Genomic DNA, 17,142 nt, shown 5'->3' on the forward strand with positions numbered 1-17,142 from the left:
TTAAAAGGTGCTAAAGGGTGGGTTTTAGGTGGTTATTTTAAATGCGATTAGGACAGCGGAAATGTGAAAAGAAAATAAGTCCAGCAAGCTTTTTTATTTTATTTAAGCAAAACCATTTAAAGTCTCTTTAATGTCTTTGGTAGAATGAAAACTAACTAACACAGATTATGGTGATACAGCAGGAAGAATAAAATGTTTTACCTTCCTCAGTGCAGCCTAATTCCCTTTACAAAATCCAACCCAACCAAGGAGCGCCTTTGAACACTTGCATTTATGTAGGTTGCCACCCGCATTTTCCGACAAAAGAAGCAAAAGCCCAAGCTTCGGGTTTAGTTTGATGTGTGATGTTCGATATATCAATAATTGATAAAGGCGCATATGGGTTCAAATCGGTCATGGGGTCCTTGTGTGTCACATTGATAGCCTTGTTTTCGGTAAACATACATTTATTTATACATAATTAAAGCAATCCCCGTTCTACGCATGCAGTTCATTGGTGTATTAAATGTCAAAGACTTGGTATTATATTGCATTCCATTGGGGGGGGGGAGTACTCTGGGAAAATTGGCACAAATTTATTTTCGATTTTAGCTACTCTTGGTCTTTCTCTGCTCTTTTTTTTTGTTATACCATAAATATGATTTTGTCTTGGCAATCATGGGGTCATCGTTCATCTTGGCAGGACAATTTTGGAATGCAGTTGGAGGGAAATGAGGCTTGAATGTAATTTTTGTATATTAGAAAATTCCACAGATGACATTTTGGTTTGATGTTAGAAAAGATATTAATGTTATTTGCCATAAACTTGGACTTAAATAAATCTCCGAATATTATATATCATAAAATTCCATCTTTAAACACAAACTTTCATGCTGACAGAAACCAAAGGGAAGTTAGGATTTAATTAATCCCCCCAAAACTAAGCCCTTCCCTGCAACAAAACAAACTTTATTTTAGTTACTATCTACACTCGCGGGACACACAATAAACATGTCCGGTGTGTTATTCGGCGGTAAAATGGTACAATTTGTATTTAATTTTGTCTCGTAAAAAATGATTAGAACTGCACCGAGGTAAACTAATTTGCATACATGCATGCCGTCCTGTTTGCCCAGAAGTGGTGGTGGTGGTGCTATGAAGCAGGATGGGGCAGCCTATTGTGTTGCCAGTTAATGAGGTTTACAGTGTGCTACGCCAGCGGTTGGTTGCATGCAGCTGGAACTTTTGTTGCCACAACATGGCAGCAGCTACGAGCGGTGCACAATGTAATTCATAACCGAGTCTCAGTTTGAGGACGCCAAATAATAAATGCTAAATTGTAAATGTTTTTCATTTTTATTAGATGGAGTTTCCTTTAAGGATGCCACATACAAGTGTAGGTGTGTGTGTGTGTGTGGCACCAACTGAACTAAATTTATTTACAGCGTAAAGAGGAAAATTAAATGAAAACGTGAAACTTTTCGCTGGCTTTAACCGGATAATCAGCTGCGAACATGGCTTTTCACTCAGCGATTCTAATTGTATGCATTAAAATGGAAACTTTATTTCCAATTTAACACCCCATCAGCTGGGCGTCTGGGTGTGGGGGTGGTCTTTTATCTGACAGTTGCCACCTTAACGTTTAATTTGCACCCAAAGTGCCAGTTGAGCTGGAACAAAATCAGTTATTTCAGGCAGGAAAATTACAAAAGTAACAAACAAAAAAGGGGGATTTTGAGAGAAGAAATAAATTAGGTATGAAAATGAAGCTGTCAATAAACTTTGTTCGAGTTTGCAAATTTTTCAGCAAATATTTGTAAGACTTAATCCCATTTTCCAGTCAGCAAAGTGCTGGCAAACACAATTAGTTGAGTGCTCAGCATTCCTTCAAAGATTCTTGCATTTTTACGTTGGCCAAAAGTTTTTGCCAAGAGCTGCCAAAGTTTCCGGCACACACTTCTACAGATAAGAGCTTCATTTAATGGTTTGATTGTTTCAAATTTCAACTGAATTTCATTTGATTTTTTATTCGTTTTCGTTTTCTTTTCCCTCGGTTTTTCAGTCACGATTTTTACCATTTCGCTAGACAGATGAAAATACAATTTTCCGCTAGCTGACAACCGGACAGCTTAGCATATGCTGACAGACGCAAGTCCTGCGCTACCGTAAAAATAAACGATTCTTCTTTTATATATATAGATATATATATGAAATTGACATGTGAAATGGTGCGAAAATCCGTGGTAAAAATTATCAGCATAACTGTCGCTTTGTTCTTGTGCAATGGCAATGGCAAATGGCATTAAAAATGAAACGAACGTTTATAGTGAAAGGTGCTAAATGGAAAGCACTCTTGATTTTTTATGGAATAAAAAAATTTAAGTTGAAATTTAACCAGACGGCTGAGTAATGCCCGAACAAAGAAGGGATTCCTCGGAAAGTGGCCCCCAAAATAATAAATTACATTGAACGCAGTTTTATTGCATACTTGCAGGGGCAAGGCAAGATTTCCCCTTTGCTGTCCTACAGTTGGGTATAAAATATTAGTACAGGGATGGATTAAAAATTAAGGAATATAATTTATGATGCAATATTTTTCTTGAAATAATGGATAAATTAAACTAAGAGCTTGCTTTTGTTTTCCTGAAGATCAAAATAAATTTATATTTTAGTAAAATATTTTTATTTTTCTTTGGGGAAACATAAATTTTCTTTGCAATTAAGAAATGTCAGTAAAATAAATGAGAATGTATAGATATAAGGACATGTTGTAGTGCTATCCTAGTATAGAAAAATTCTATAAAATTCAGAAATTTAAGAATTAACTTTAACTTTTTTAAACTATAACTTCCTAAAATTCATTTTAACTCTTTCATAACCATTTAAATCCTATTATTTTGCCTTCCGCTGTACATGTGAGCAGTTGAGTGTTCTGTTTTTTTGTGTTTTCATGCTATCCGACCTGGTTGGGGACTGCAAGCTGATGCCAAAGCCAAGTAAATAAAGGCAATACTAGCAGAAAGAAGGCAACGAGCGGCCGTAAAGAATGGAAGCGGAAATGCAACGCATTTCATGGCACTCTAGGCACAAAAATGCATTTAAGTGGCATATAAATTTCGCGCTCACAACGAACCGCAGACAGTGGAAAGCCAGACTCAGACACTTTCTTTGTTGGCTGAAAAGTCTCTCTCAGCGGGGGATGGGGGGGATGATAAGTGCCAGCCAAGGCAATTCGTAAGCAATTCGATTATTCAAATAGAGTCAGCAAGCGCGAGATTTAAAATCTTTAAAATGAATAAGAGGGGCTGGGAAGATTCTGGTCCTTGGCTGGGGCATGTTAATTGAGTTTGGTCTCTGGCGCGCCAAAAGTAATGAAGTGGTCATGAAATCAGTTTCTATGGTTTCCCAGCAAAATGAGAAACTCTGTGGGAAAAGCGAGGGAAAGTGGTAAGACATCTGCGGCCGAACAGGGCAATTAAAAAATAATTTGCATTCTTTCTACTTCTTGAAGGAATACTAAGGGGTTTGTAAGATGGGAAACTAAGGCAATGGAAATTAAATTATGATGAAGAACTTACAGTTTAAGTTGTTATTAAACGAGTTTTCTGCTCAAGGAAATATTTCACGAAAAATATTAAATCATTTTCAATTACTTTAAAGTCTTAACTTATGACTTAGCACTCGTTAAACCTTTTTTATGGCTTTACATTTTCTCTGGCCAACCAATTGCAAACTCAACTAATTTTTGACCCCACCCAGGCAAACACAATCGCGGCGAAAAGGCTTTTACGACCAACGTCAAGTTGTGGCCACGTTTTTTTCATGCATGACCGCCCGCCACTCCTGCTAACTGAATGTCCCGCTGTCCCGCTGCCCCGTTGTCCCAACTTCCGGAGGCGGCTTGCTCTGGAAAAACTTGTAACGCGGCGCTGTGTCCCATGTTAACAAGGGCGAAGGGATGTGGGCTGGTGGATGATGATGGTAAAGTGCATAAAGCACCGGCAGATAGCTTCAATGGGAGACTAGAGCGGAGCCAGTTGCTCACTGACACAATGAAAGCGCATGGCATAGCCGGTAAACCAAACAAAACAAAAACAAAAGACCAAACGGAACGGAACGGAAACTAAACAGGGTTAACAAGCGCCACAGTAGGGCGGGCAGACCTAAAATCGAAAGCTTGTTATTTTACTTAATTGCATGGCCAGGATGGCAATTTTCATATTTGTCTAGTGACAGCGAAACAAGGGGAAAAAAATATAGGGGGGAATAGCAACATTCGGCTAATGCGAATGGGTTTGTTCTAGCCCTTTACAGAGAAGGGTCTATTAACTAATGAATGTTGAACTGGAGGTAATATTTATAGTTTTTTGACAAAAAATAGACATTTTTTTTAAGAAAAATAAAGGATAATGTAATATTGGCAGCAAAGTATTCAGGGAAAATGAAAAAGTATCAATATATGTAGTATAGTTTTCAGCGCATATGAATAATTTATTTTTGAATTTTTAACACTTTTCAATCACATCCCCTGAACATTAGTTCATCAAAATAATTAAATTAAACGTTTTTGTAAACCCTCTAATCTACCAACTCCCCTTTCAATCAATTCCCTCACGTTTCGCTTAGGGTCTATGTGTCTTATTTTTCACTCAATTGCCATTGCCCCAAACTAAACCAATGTGGCGTATGCGTAATCCCGGACAGCAACAATCGACAAATTGCACAGCGGCAAACAGAAAATTCTCGCTACGTGACACGCAACTATTTTTGTTTGTTTACAGCTCAGTGCAATTTTCATTTGTCAAAGGAGCATGGACACGGGTGGAAATAGAGAGAGTGGAAAATAGGAAATGTGAAATGTGTTTACCCATGGTACATTAGCAGACAACATTTAAGGTTTTTTTCTCTTTTCTACAACCCAGTTTTTGTTTTTTCTGCTTCACTTTTACCAAGGAAACACAGCTCATGGTAAATTAATTGCATCGTATGCACCATTTACTGATGTTTTCGCACTCTTTTTGATTTATTCCCGCTGATTGTGCACTTAATTATATAGAAAAAAGTGTTAGCAATTGAGGGGGTTTGCGCGTAATATTATATAAATAAATTATAAAAAAGTGTAAACATAAATGATTAAATGTAATCCTTCGTATTTTGTATTTATGTAATGAAATATTCAGTAGGAAGTTGTGGTTTGTGCATGGAAATGCTTTTTTTGTCAGGGGGAATCCCCCATATATAGAGTAAAGAACATAAAGTTGTTGGGCAAGAATGTCAACAACAAACAAATGGCCGTCGCAGTCATAACACTAAAACTTTCGTTGCTCTCTCTTTTCCGCTATCTGGCCCAGGCAGCAGTAAATGAAATTTATTTAAAAACATTACAAGTACACCAAGCTGCGGCCAGAAACTAAATGTTTTGTTCTTCTCACTGCCAAACCATTGAAATTCATTCATTTTTCTCAACTTCGTTGAGTAAGCATGTGCGAAATTCATTAAATCGATAAATACTTGAACTTCTGCCAATGTACTCGTATACCAAAGGTTCAAAAGAAACTAGTTTGTTGGCTTTCTTCTATGCCTCTGGCTGAGATTTGTATTTATTGGAGAGAGAGAGGAAAGAAAGCATACAAGAAGTTATCAACAAAAATTGCAGCCAAAAGGCGCCATCAGCAGCAGAAAAATACTTATTTATTTTGTTTATTTAATGTCCTCAAAGCATTTTCTAAACGATTTTCTTTGGCGTGTGTGTGTTTCTGTTCAAAGCAATGGGAAAATCGCCTACAAAAACGAGGAAAATTTGCATTTCTCTATTTGCTAGCTATAAGTATCTCTTTCAGTTTCAGCTTTCAGTTTCTTCTTTTTTATTTAAAAGGGGTTACCTCTTTAAAAATAACCTTAACTAGTAAAGATATTAAAAACTCTCATTTATGTAAATAATCACCTGTCATATGCACTCTAAGCCGGAAAGTATGCAACATTTTTGGTTACCTCTTTTTAGTGTGGTGGATTTGACTGGATTCACTTTTTCAGCTGTGACTAGGACATTTTTGCAAATGACATCCATGTCGGCTTACCTACGAGTATTACTCACAATCTGCCTAGAAAGTCTTTGGCATTTTGCACGGCACATTACCCATATCCCTTTTTCACAGAAGGTGTGTGCAGCAAATGCCATGACAAGGTCTCTCCTTTTGTCCCTTCAATTTTCCCTCATATATACATCTTTGGTGCAAACATTTGTTTTACACTTTGTCGAACGTTTTTTCCTATTGACTTTTCTTTTACTGTTTTTCTGTTAGGTTGCTCACTTTGCTTTTCCGACAGTTCAAGCTTCTCAGTTGCCTGTAAGCTGCTTACGATATTTACGATGACGATGTCTTGGATTTTCTGGGGAACAATTAGGGAATTACTGTCTTGTTTTTAGAACTTTTCTTTTGGGTTTTATTGGTGTAATATTTGTAAATAAGTATATGGTAGAAGAATTTCCTGACTAAATCTACAAAACTTTCGCAAAATGACATTCAAAATAGCTTTTAGTCACCAGCTGCATTTTCCACTTTTAATCATCTCCTTGAGGAAACTCATTCGGGCAGAGTGGAAAGTGTTCCTTAACTAATTGTTTTTTCCAACAAACCCCGCTGACAACTTGGCCAAAAGTTGTTCGTGTCATAAGTCGGCAAAACTTGGCAATAAGACTGGCTAGGAAGAGAGCAAGTCTGAACTGATTGCTGAGGCCAAAACAAATCCAGATTAATCGAGGCAGCTGACCCATTCCCATAATTTGTCATTCAGCTGTTGTTAACTGTTAACAGGTTTTGGCTTTTAGACCAACTGCAATGGAAATGGCTTATGCACGTGAAATGTGAGGTGGGCTTAATAGGTGTGAGCTGGTTGTCTGCGTGTTGGTTAGCCACACATGTACTCAACTTTTTGTGGCTGAGTGTCGTGTGAACGTGTGAAAGAATGTGTGTGTGTGTGTGTGTGTGAATGCGTGAAGCCAAAAATGTCGAACAACTTGCAACAGCAGCAAAAAGTTTTTAATTCACAGCTACAAGTCACACGTGGAACTGCATAAAAAATGGTAAAACATTTTCCAGTTTTTAAGCTGCGGAAATTCTAATTGGTGAACGTTAATTTGATTGTTTGGAAAAATGAAAATGCATTTTCCGCTAGAATTAGAAGGTTTTTCATAATCGTAAATAGATTTTGATTTCAAATCGATTTCGTACTAATTTGATTTTGTTTCGGCCAGCAATCTAAGCTCTATGTCATGGCTAATTGCAAATGCACTTAGCAGCCATGCAATTTCGCACTCTCTCTCTCTGAGCCCCATTTGCATGTGGAGCTTGCACTGGGCCTCCTTGAGCTGGGGATTCTCCGCACCGCCTTGCAATGGCAATCAAAATTTTCCATCTGCCTGCCAATCCGTGCAATTCCCCCACAAGGTTGCACTCCCACTTTGTTTTCATTTCCTGCTTGCGAATAAATAAACGAAATTTTGGCCGAAAATGTGAGCTCTTTGTGTTGTTGGTGTATTGTTTAGATTTTTCAAGGGGTTATATTTTTTTGTTCCTTATTGAAGGATAATAAAAGTTGCATAAACAAGGCAAAGATTGTGTTTTGCTTGAGAGGCAAAAATGTTTCGTTTAAGTTTTTTGTGCCAACAAAATAAATTGCCCGAAATTACCACATTAATCGTTGGCTAGACTTGGCTTCTACCGTTGAGAATAACTGCCAACATATGCAAATTTATGACTCGCTTACTCTTGTTCTAAAAAGTTTGTTAGTTAAATTTTGTGATGGACGAGAGTCAAAGTCAGAGAGTCCTGTGTGCCTCGGCAGGATTAACAATAAAAATGGCAGCCATAAAAGCGAGGTTGCGTCTGGGACTTTCCTCTTTTGGGAGCACAAATTTTCCAGAGTTAAAAGCTAGTTTTCAAAGCCAAAGAAATTGCATTCAAAATGTGATTTGCAACCCGCTTAATGTTAGGTGATATAGTTCCATAGTTTCTTTAAGCTTTCGCGGCTTCACCAGTTTGATGCCAAAATACCACACATTCTGGGAAAAATGTTTGCGGGTCTAGCAACATTTTAATTGTTCTTCTTTTTTTTGGCCGCCTGCGGTTGTAAATATCTTGGCAGCAGCTGGTTGCACGGACATGTGCCAAGTTGCAATTGCCAGGCAGGAGGCATCCCGAAATGGCAGCTAAGAGCCGCCAAAATAGGAGACGTTTCCTGCATGACAATGAGCGAAGAAGCCAAGAATCTTTTGTTCAAAAAGAAAAATAAGTCTGCTGCTGGGGAGAGATTTTTCATAGCAGAGACGTGTTTGGATGAAATTATTTATCATAATGCGATGCCTTAAAAGTCAAATAAATGTTGAAGTTAACCAGTTGGGAAACCAATAAGGATTGCCGAGAGACCCCTTTTTTAAGCCCAGCAAAATTCCACATATTTTTAATTGAAAGATATATAAAGGAAGGTGGATAAACCTTCTTGAACCCTTCTTCCCATCTTCCAGCTATTGTTCACACAATCACCGATCATTTATCAAAAAGTGCAGCTTTGGCTTGTCAAGCGGACCAACGCTCGCCCTCTGCCATATGCATCGAATTATTCATTATATTGCTCTTTTATAATTTATTTTATTTCCTTTCGCTGTATTTTGATTTGTATTGTTCCATAAATCCATCAATCATTACTTTCACTTTGCACTTTAGTTTCCATTTGTTACACACGTCAAGTTCGTCTCACTTTCACTTTAAGTGTCGTTTGCCGTTTCCGGTTTCATCCGCCTTTTGCTGTTGTTCACTTGACGGTTTATCACCGGCTTCTGGCGCCAAGGCCCGACACGATTTGGTTGGTAGTCGTTCTCGTTTCGAAGTCGAACAATTCGAATCTGTGTGCAACCGGCTTTTTTGGTCAACAAACAGCTGATGTGGCAAGCTGCACGTGGCATGGTCATAAAGCTTTCTGGGTGTTTTGGGCGGTGCAGAGGGGTTTGTTTATGTTTAGCTCGAGCGAGGTGAGGTTTGTAGATTTGTGGAAGTTTTATGAACTTTTGAAATAATATCTTTTAGTAAGTTGAAAGCTATTTCATAACCATAAGTCTTATAATTTTTAAGATATAAAGAACGAATTTCATAAACTTATCAAATAAGTCCTTAAATATTTTTTCCTGCCATTATAAGTTTGTAAAAATCCCCTTCACATCACCGGAATTTTAATGTATTTTTTAATTGTACTTATTACCGCCTAATTAAAGCGAATAATATAAAAATTATCCTTTACAAAACATTAAGCATACGCCACGGTGACCACTACAAAAGCTACCTTAGCAAAGTTTCAATCGTGCAATGCCCTTACTTGGCTGTTGTAGTCCCAACTAAATCGTTGGTGAAACTACTCTGTTAACAGCTATGTTACTTAAAGTTAACAGGGAAACCTCCTGTTAAGAAACTTACTTGCATGTTTATTGCCAATTTCTCGGCGCATTTCCTCCGTGCGATTTGTCAAGTTGGGCTCGAGTGGAAACTGGGCGAATGTCATGTTCTCATTACGCATTTGTTTTCCCAAGGATTTCATCATCAGGAAGCAGGTGTGCATTCCAGCCACACTTCGCTGGCCATCTCGTTCGTAGTAGAAGATGGAATGCGACCAATTGTGTCTGCAAGAATCCTTGATAAGCTGACATGGCTTAAGGGTATCACATATTTGGCACTCACCGCTTCATAACGTTGATTGTCAGCTCGGAAATGGTCTCGAAACTGAGCATTCCCGTTCGCAGGAGCATGTAGAACTCGTCGTTACAATCCGTTTTCTTCTGCTCAAAGTCATAGGTGGATCCACCGACCGAGATTAGAGGGGTTCCCTGGCTATTAAAGTACTTGGTTATACGGCTGACAGCGGCTGGAAAAAAAGGAAAATATCAGAAATATTGTTATATTTATTATAAACAAAGAAATTAGTATTCATTTTCTGAACTTACCTAATGAGTAATCGCAAACAGGTCCAAAGATCACTTGGGCGCACTGTTTAATAATGCCGTCCATGGCCTTGATGACACCCAATGATGCATCGCACTTGGTGTCATGGGCCAGCCACTCAAAATCGATGTGTGGTGGTATCAAAGCCTTAGCCCGGATTTGCTGCTCGGCCACTTTAAGGATAGGCAGGACCCGGGGCAACGAAGCCTGATACATGTTGTCATCGGGCAGCAGGACCAAAGCCCGTATAGAGCAGTTCCTGCCACTAGCATCGCAAATTGCCTCACATTCCCTGGCTGGCTCATCACGGCAATTGGCCAGGCAATCCTTTGGGCCAAGAAACAGGCCAAGTATGATGAACAGAAGTAGCATTTGGAGCTGGCAAACAGATCTATTAATTGGGATACTGTTTCCCATTGCTCTCAGAAGGAGAACTTTCTGAATCAAATCGGATGTTTCGCCAGACACGCGTTCAGCGTCATTTTGTTTACCAATTTGTCTCCGTGAATTGGTTTCACAAATTTGCATAGTCGCAGCTCTCTGTTCGAAGAATATTCTGTGATTGTGGTTTCTATTTCTGTTCCTCTCTCTCTCTCTCTCTCTCTGTGTGTTTGCCTGCGAACTCTGGGGTAATTAAGTTGCTTTGATTGAGCGCATAATTGAGCCGAAGTTTGGTCGTTGCATGTTGCTGTTGCACAGTTGCTGAGTTCCTCCTGCGGATGGTGCGAATCAAGTGATTGAAGTCATTAGCAGTTCCCTTCCTTGCTCCTCGAGGATACATAAATTATTGAAGTTTTAATGAGCAACCCAAGGGGGGGGCTAATGAGTGTGATGCAGAGGAATGAAATGGGCTGCTGGTTTAATGGGAAACTCTTGTTAATGTGACATGGGTTAAGATAGATTCTGCTTTAAAGAAAGAAGTAGCTTATATCCCCCTGCCAAATCTATATCAATTAACAAACGATTTGCACTTTTATCAAATCTAAAGATCCCAAGCCATAAAAATCAAAAGGTATTTGCCAGTCATAAATTTCTTTATTTTCCATTCCGGCTATCAGTGTCTCAATTAGATACGGACTTTAGTGATAGTAAAGAAAATAACAAACTTTATCTTTCATTGAACTGCAATGGTGACTTCCCACTGTCTCCAAAGTAAACAACAACTAAAATGCAAAACCTCCTATTCGATATATATGTATATATATTAGTTATTTACGATCCTCACCATATAACAACACTTTAACAGCATTATTTTGGTGAATGAATTGTTGGTGGGTTTTATGATTCGGTGTTATGGTGCTGACTCACTACCTCACTGCTTCTGGTGGCCAATAATTTGCCTCAATTTCCATCGATGGCGATGCAATAGATAAGTGACACCATGGCACCTGTTGTTTATGGCAATTTACCTGGAATTGCTAGCGGATTGCATGGGAGTAAGTACTAAATGATAAGAATGGAATGAAGGGGAGTATACAACCCAGTGGAATATTCATGGAAATCTCGAACAAATTAACCACTTGAACGATTTAAAGTTTCAACGTCACGATTTCGAGACCGCTTGCAATCTATTAAAACGTCATCAAGGTGACAAACTAACCGAAAAACAAGCAACAGAAAAACAAATACAAAAATAAAAGTTAAAGAAAAAAACAAAAAAAAACGTGTCAAATGGTAGTCAACATGCTGCCAAGTCTAGTTAAACGTTCGCCGATTCCTAATCTAATCGTGACAAGCGGGAAACTTATGATTGCCGAGTATCGCGACGAGTCGTTTCAGTTAGTCATGCGGTTTGCCAAAATAGCTAATCATTAAGAACTCTTTTAAGATGAACTTTGATCGGGAAACTGATGTACTTGCCTTAGATCTTGAATTTATTTTTTTAGTTTTTTAAGTGAGTAGATAAAGGAGAAGACCATAAATCATAAACAAATCGGTTCTAGTAATCGCAATCTTTGTTAAAATGTTATTAAATGAAGTTAATTTTGTTTCAAGTATTTTATTATATTTTTTTTTTTGCTAAGCTGATAACATTTCTATTATGAAATTGATCAAAGTTAAAGCTACTTTATAGAGAGAAAAGGTATATAAAAGTCGGTCAAAGAGTGAAATATATATAAATTTTATATACCATCACTACCGGATATATATTAAAAAGACCACCAAAGAAGAGACAGTTTACTATTTTCGTATTCCCCCAGACGAAGCAGACAAGAACATTTTATCTTTTTCCCCGATAAAGTGCCGTGTGTAGGCTGAACTTGAAAGATTGCGTATACGCCGATTGTTCGATTGTGCGTGGAAAACCCCCGAAGCGACCCGGCGACGACGATGATGATGATGTAGATGATGATGGAACGGGGAAGCCGCCGGTTCGTATCGCTTAGCGCAAACACCGCGGAACTCCAATCGGAGCTGTCGGCAATTAATAAGAATTCATCACCCGACCGATGACAATCCAGAAAATCGAATGCCAAATGCCAAATGCCAGCGCGATTGTGGGTCATGTGCCTGCCATAGCGATATCAGTGATCGAAATATATATCAACTATATATATGTACATGTATATGGATCGAAGGAGCCAAGACGGGGGAAACCCGAAAGTACCAACATCAATCATACTGAAGCACATTATTTGCATTGATAGAAGTCCAGAAATAGCAACCGAGTAAATATTTTTGCAGCAAATCAAAAAAATAAAAAAGAAGAGAAGTATTATTAACAAATTGGCATGGACATCATCGGCGGGTCTTATCAGTTCGAGGCCCAGGTCTTCAGCCGAACGTCAGTTTATTTTTAGCCAACTGAGCACTGAGCACTGACTGATTAAGATTGCCCCGCCCGAAAGTCACGGAGTCGGACGGTCGGGGCGAATCAATCATATGCGGACTCCTAGCCTTTTGCCACTCACGGTGCTTTTGGCCCGGAGCCTGGCCAATAAGCCCTACGGCCGCACTAAGCCCCCGACATTCAGACACACAGACACACACACATACAGAGTAGGTAGTTTTATTCATGCTTTTCCGTAATTTTTGTGTGTTGTTTTTGGTTTTATCAGGCAGCGGCACTCAACGTGTAAAGCAAACAAGTACAAATCGTTGTGATTTTCGGTTTTGCATTCGTGCTGTAAGTGTGAGCCGAAAAACAAACTTGTTGACCAAGAAAATTCCTCATTGTGGGTTTTAAAATGTAAGGGGTTTTAATATGAAAGATAAATATTCAATAATTATGTTGAACAAGGTTGAACTCGTAGCGGCATTCGACTTGCTTAAAAGAAAATAAAGGATTTTCAAAGGATTTTCTGTCCTGCATTTTCAACTATTTTGTGGTATTTCCTTAAACCCTTAAAGTAGGCAACCTATTTTGTCATAAAACCTTAAGCCAGCCTTAAGCTGAAGAAAGAAAAAGAAAGTTGTATAAAAAGATGACAAATACTAGTATAGGAGACCTTCGAAATTCGCTTGCTTGGGCCAATCCTAATGTCAAAAAGTTGGCAAGTTTTTGATGGTTTATGGCAGAATAATAATGTCCGGAAGTGTGCAAGAACTTCTAGGAAGCTGTGCCAATTTAAATCGAATTTGTTTTTCAGAAATACCAAAAGAAGTAACCTTGAATTTGACAGGAGATGTACGCAAAAAAAAACAACTTAAATATTTAAGTTAATTAAATGATATTTGAAGGAAAAATGAAATGACGAATTCATAACCAAATCAAGGATTACTAAGCTTATTGTTATGTCACTCACTCAGCGAAAGGCAATAACTATTTTTAGCTCAAGTTACTCAATGTTACTCAATGCCATTGAGTACGAATAGTCACCCATCGATTAGAACACTCAATTAGTTGTCGCACTTAACACTAAGCCACTTCACAAGTTTTATGTTCAATATCAATCAGTGTTAAGTTTTCTACCAACTTTGTTTTATGGCGAATATATAACCTTTGGCAAACAGACTCGGCAATCGAATGGTAATGAACCGCGGTCGCTGTCGGAAGACAAACCGTCTACGATTGGGCCTTTTTTTTTTGGTCTATTTATAGGCTTTTGTTTATTTTTAATGTCCAATCAAGCCGCTTTTCTACCGTCTGCCGCCTGCCCTGCTCGATAAGATTACGGAAAAGTCTATAATAAACAGATATTCCTACACGATATTCCACTATATACTCTCTATATATATGTTTATGTCCATATGGACATCCAGTTGCCAGGCCCACAAATTTTAATATCTCTCCATTGTCTGGCTTCTTTTTTTTTTAATAGAAATTCAAAAAAAAATATATAAATCGGTTTTAGATCTCCAACATTTGCATGCAACTTAAATGTCCATTTGTCATCGGCTAAACCGAAGGGCTTTAGCTATGCTAAATTTATATTATTTATGAATTTTTAATCCCTGTTTAAATTCAATTAAATTTAGACAGCCTAGTGGGTTATCAACGAGCAAGGTTAAATTAAAAATAAAGTCTGGAAACCCATTCGACTCTGACCCTTTGGTTTATGGTCTAGACACGGGGCAGATAAATAAGGCTTAAACTCTGACCCCGTTGCTGTTTGAGTTTGGCCTGCCCTCGATAAATTGTAAATATCCTTGCCACGAGCATGTGTGGTGTCCTTGCATGCGTGTTAAATTCCTGAAATCAATGCTGGCCATCCACCGCCTGCAGTTTAATGAACCGTAATTAAATCTCTGCTTTAATAGTTTTAATTAATTTTGAAAGCATTTAAGTGTCGGTTCCAATATAACGTCGTATAATAATCCTGAAAATTGTGGCGCCCATAAACCTTGGTATTTAAAGGAGCAAAAACTGAAACAAAAACTTAACAAATATACCAAGGTTTCTGTAGTGTCTCAAAAATCAAGTCGCTAGCCAAGTTAATTGTCTTCCAGAACTTTCCTTCTCACCACACATAGCGTCGGAACAATTTAGAAACTAACGCAAACTAGTTTTTCTCAACTTATTGGAAAAACAATCTCTGTGAGCTGCTTAACCATAAGTAACGTAACCAATTTTCGGGCGGTGGAAAAGTTTGGTGTATTTTCGTTAGCCTAACCCTTTTGCCAGAATCATGTTCATATTTGTTCGGGTGTTGGCTTACCAATTGATTAATGAATATTTACATTATCGCTCTACTCACTATAACCCTAGCACATATGCCAGAAGAAGAGGAGGAGGAGGAGGTGTGACCAGTAGTAGAGTCTAGCCCAGCCCTAGGCAGTATTGTGTATACGCCGGGTTGTGTTTGATTTACTAAGTGCTGCCTACTTCACAGCATCGCTCAGCAGGGGGTGTTCTGGCAAATAGTGCTGCAAATATATGTTAAATATGGCTTAAAAGCCAAGTTTGCTGTTTATACAGGAAGGAGTCTGCCAGTCGCACAAAAAAATTCAACAGTGAAAAGAGAGAAGGATAATTGATATTTTCGCCAAGCGAAGAAAATTGAATTTGTAGAGCCACTGACCATGACAATGAAATAGTTTTCTTGATTTACTGGAGCTGCACTAAAAGGAAGGTCGCCCATTGTAGTAAGACTAAATAGGTTTAAATATATCTTGCTGAATTTATAGAAATATTATTCATAGAAAAGAAACACTAAGGGGATTTCTTTTTCTTGGCATAAAGTGCCCGCTTTAAGCTATACAAAACTTCAGCTGTTAAGGATTTTTCTAAGCTGACACCTCTAGGCTGGTAATCCAATCAGAAATTCATAGTTTCTCTCCCTCTACCAAAACCCACAAAGTTTAGATTTAATGCCCCTGGGCATTAAATTCCATTTTCTGCTGTTGCAGAAATCCTCATTCAACGAAGCTGAAAAGAATCCGCTTCAATGATTTATGCAAATTTAATAATAACAGAACTCGATGTGTGTCGAACAAAGTCAACTGGGCCGGTTACCCCCATCTCTCAAAGTTGCAAGTTACTTTGTCTATTTTGCCACAACCCGATGGGAATTTACATCTAGGTATTTTATTTTAATTTCGCAACTAGGGTGAAAGGCACTTTGTAATATTTACCCTGGGGCCAAATGCTGTTTTGCAATCATTTGCTTTTATCATCATAAGATGCGATGAGAAGGCAGGGTGTGAGGAAGTGAATTTGCATGAAATATTGCCGTGTGGGCGTGTCTCTAATCCGAAAGGAGGCAAGAGCCTCTGTTGGGTAAGAGCTTATAAAGACTTGTCGATGAATGTCCGGAATGCCTGTGACAAGCTTCTAAAAGGGGGGAAAATCTAAGTTGCCAGCTCACCTTGTCCTTTGTCGGGAATATTTCAAATACCTTAGATTTTCTTTTCACAAATTTTTGTGTTCCTTTCACAGTGCACTATGTGCTCTTTCTCTTTGAGAGTTTTAAAAACTATTCATGGGTTTTTCATGGGGATCAATTTGGTTTCCCAATATATTCAAATTTATTTCATATTCATACGCTTAATGGCAGACACATTTTTCGACATTAGTTTTGTGCAAGGCACGAAGAAAACACACCGAAAAATACTATATATATATTTTGCAGTCGAAAAATCTAAAACAAAAATATCACCAAATATATCGCGAGAGGTTTATAACCCGTTGAAAATAAGAATTTTCCTCGCCCACTTCTCAGCGCGCGCGTTGCCCGAATTGAACTGAAATTCGCGGTCGCTTTGGTAAACTGTTCACTTTGTTATTTTTTGTTCTTCATTATTGGCCAAACTATGGAAAAGCTCGCGTCGATGGCATTTTGGTGGAACATTTCACCAATGCTCTCAACATTTCACCAATGATAACAAGACAGTCTGATAACAGTCCCTCATAACATTCTCTCTGTTAGCTGGCCAAGCTCTGTTATCTAGAGTCGAAGACAATTGGTGGAAAGGTTTGAAAATCCCCGCCCCAAATTGGAGTCTTTAAAGTGTGAAAAAACTCACTGCTCTGCTTGAAAAAGTAATTTTTTCTTTAATGGGTTTTTCTTTCAACCATTTTTAGCTGAGGATACTTAACATTTGCTTTGTTTTATATTGCGATTTGTTAACGTTTTCCTTAATGCCCTTTTTTGCATTTGCTCTCCATGGCGTATACGCAATGTCACCATGCACATTGTTTTGGCCCGGAACACGCACTTTCGGCTAAAACAGTAGCAGCTTTTCAGCATTTTCCCCCTCTCATATGTGCTTTTAAATCCACCGAAATTAATAG

The 17,142-nt window shown here is 38.3% G+C and overlaps 1 protein-coding gene across 1 annotated transcript; it reads right to left on the reverse strand.

Moving 5' to 3' along the window:
• Window positions 1-9,323: 9,323 nt before the first annotated feature.
• Window positions 9,324-10,537, reverse strand: LOC121530181 (atrial natriuretic peptide receptor 3). The gene is made up of 3 exons (XM_041818773.1): window positions 9,971-10,537; window positions 9,708-9,891; window positions 9,324-9,649 (listed from the first exon to the last, which is right to left on the reverse strand). Exons 1-3 carry the CDS (start codon window positions 10,494-10,496, stop codon window positions 9,415-9,417), a joined length of 945 nt encoding a protein of 314 aa, XP_041674707.1. The 5' UTR covers window positions 10,497-10,537; the 3' UTR covers window positions 9,324-9,414.
• Between the last annotated feature and the right edge of the window lie 6,605 nt (window positions 10,538-17,142).

The sequence above is a fragment of the Drosophila eugracilis genome, unplaced genomic scaffold (genome assembly GCF_018153835.1).
Source record: "Drosophila eugracilis isolate 14026-0451.02 unplaced genomic scaffold, ASM1815383v1 contig_367, whole genome shotgun sequence".
In the NCBI taxonomy this organism is placed as follows: Eukaryota; Metazoa; Arthropoda; class Insecta; order Diptera; family Drosophilidae; genus Drosophila; species Drosophila eugracilis.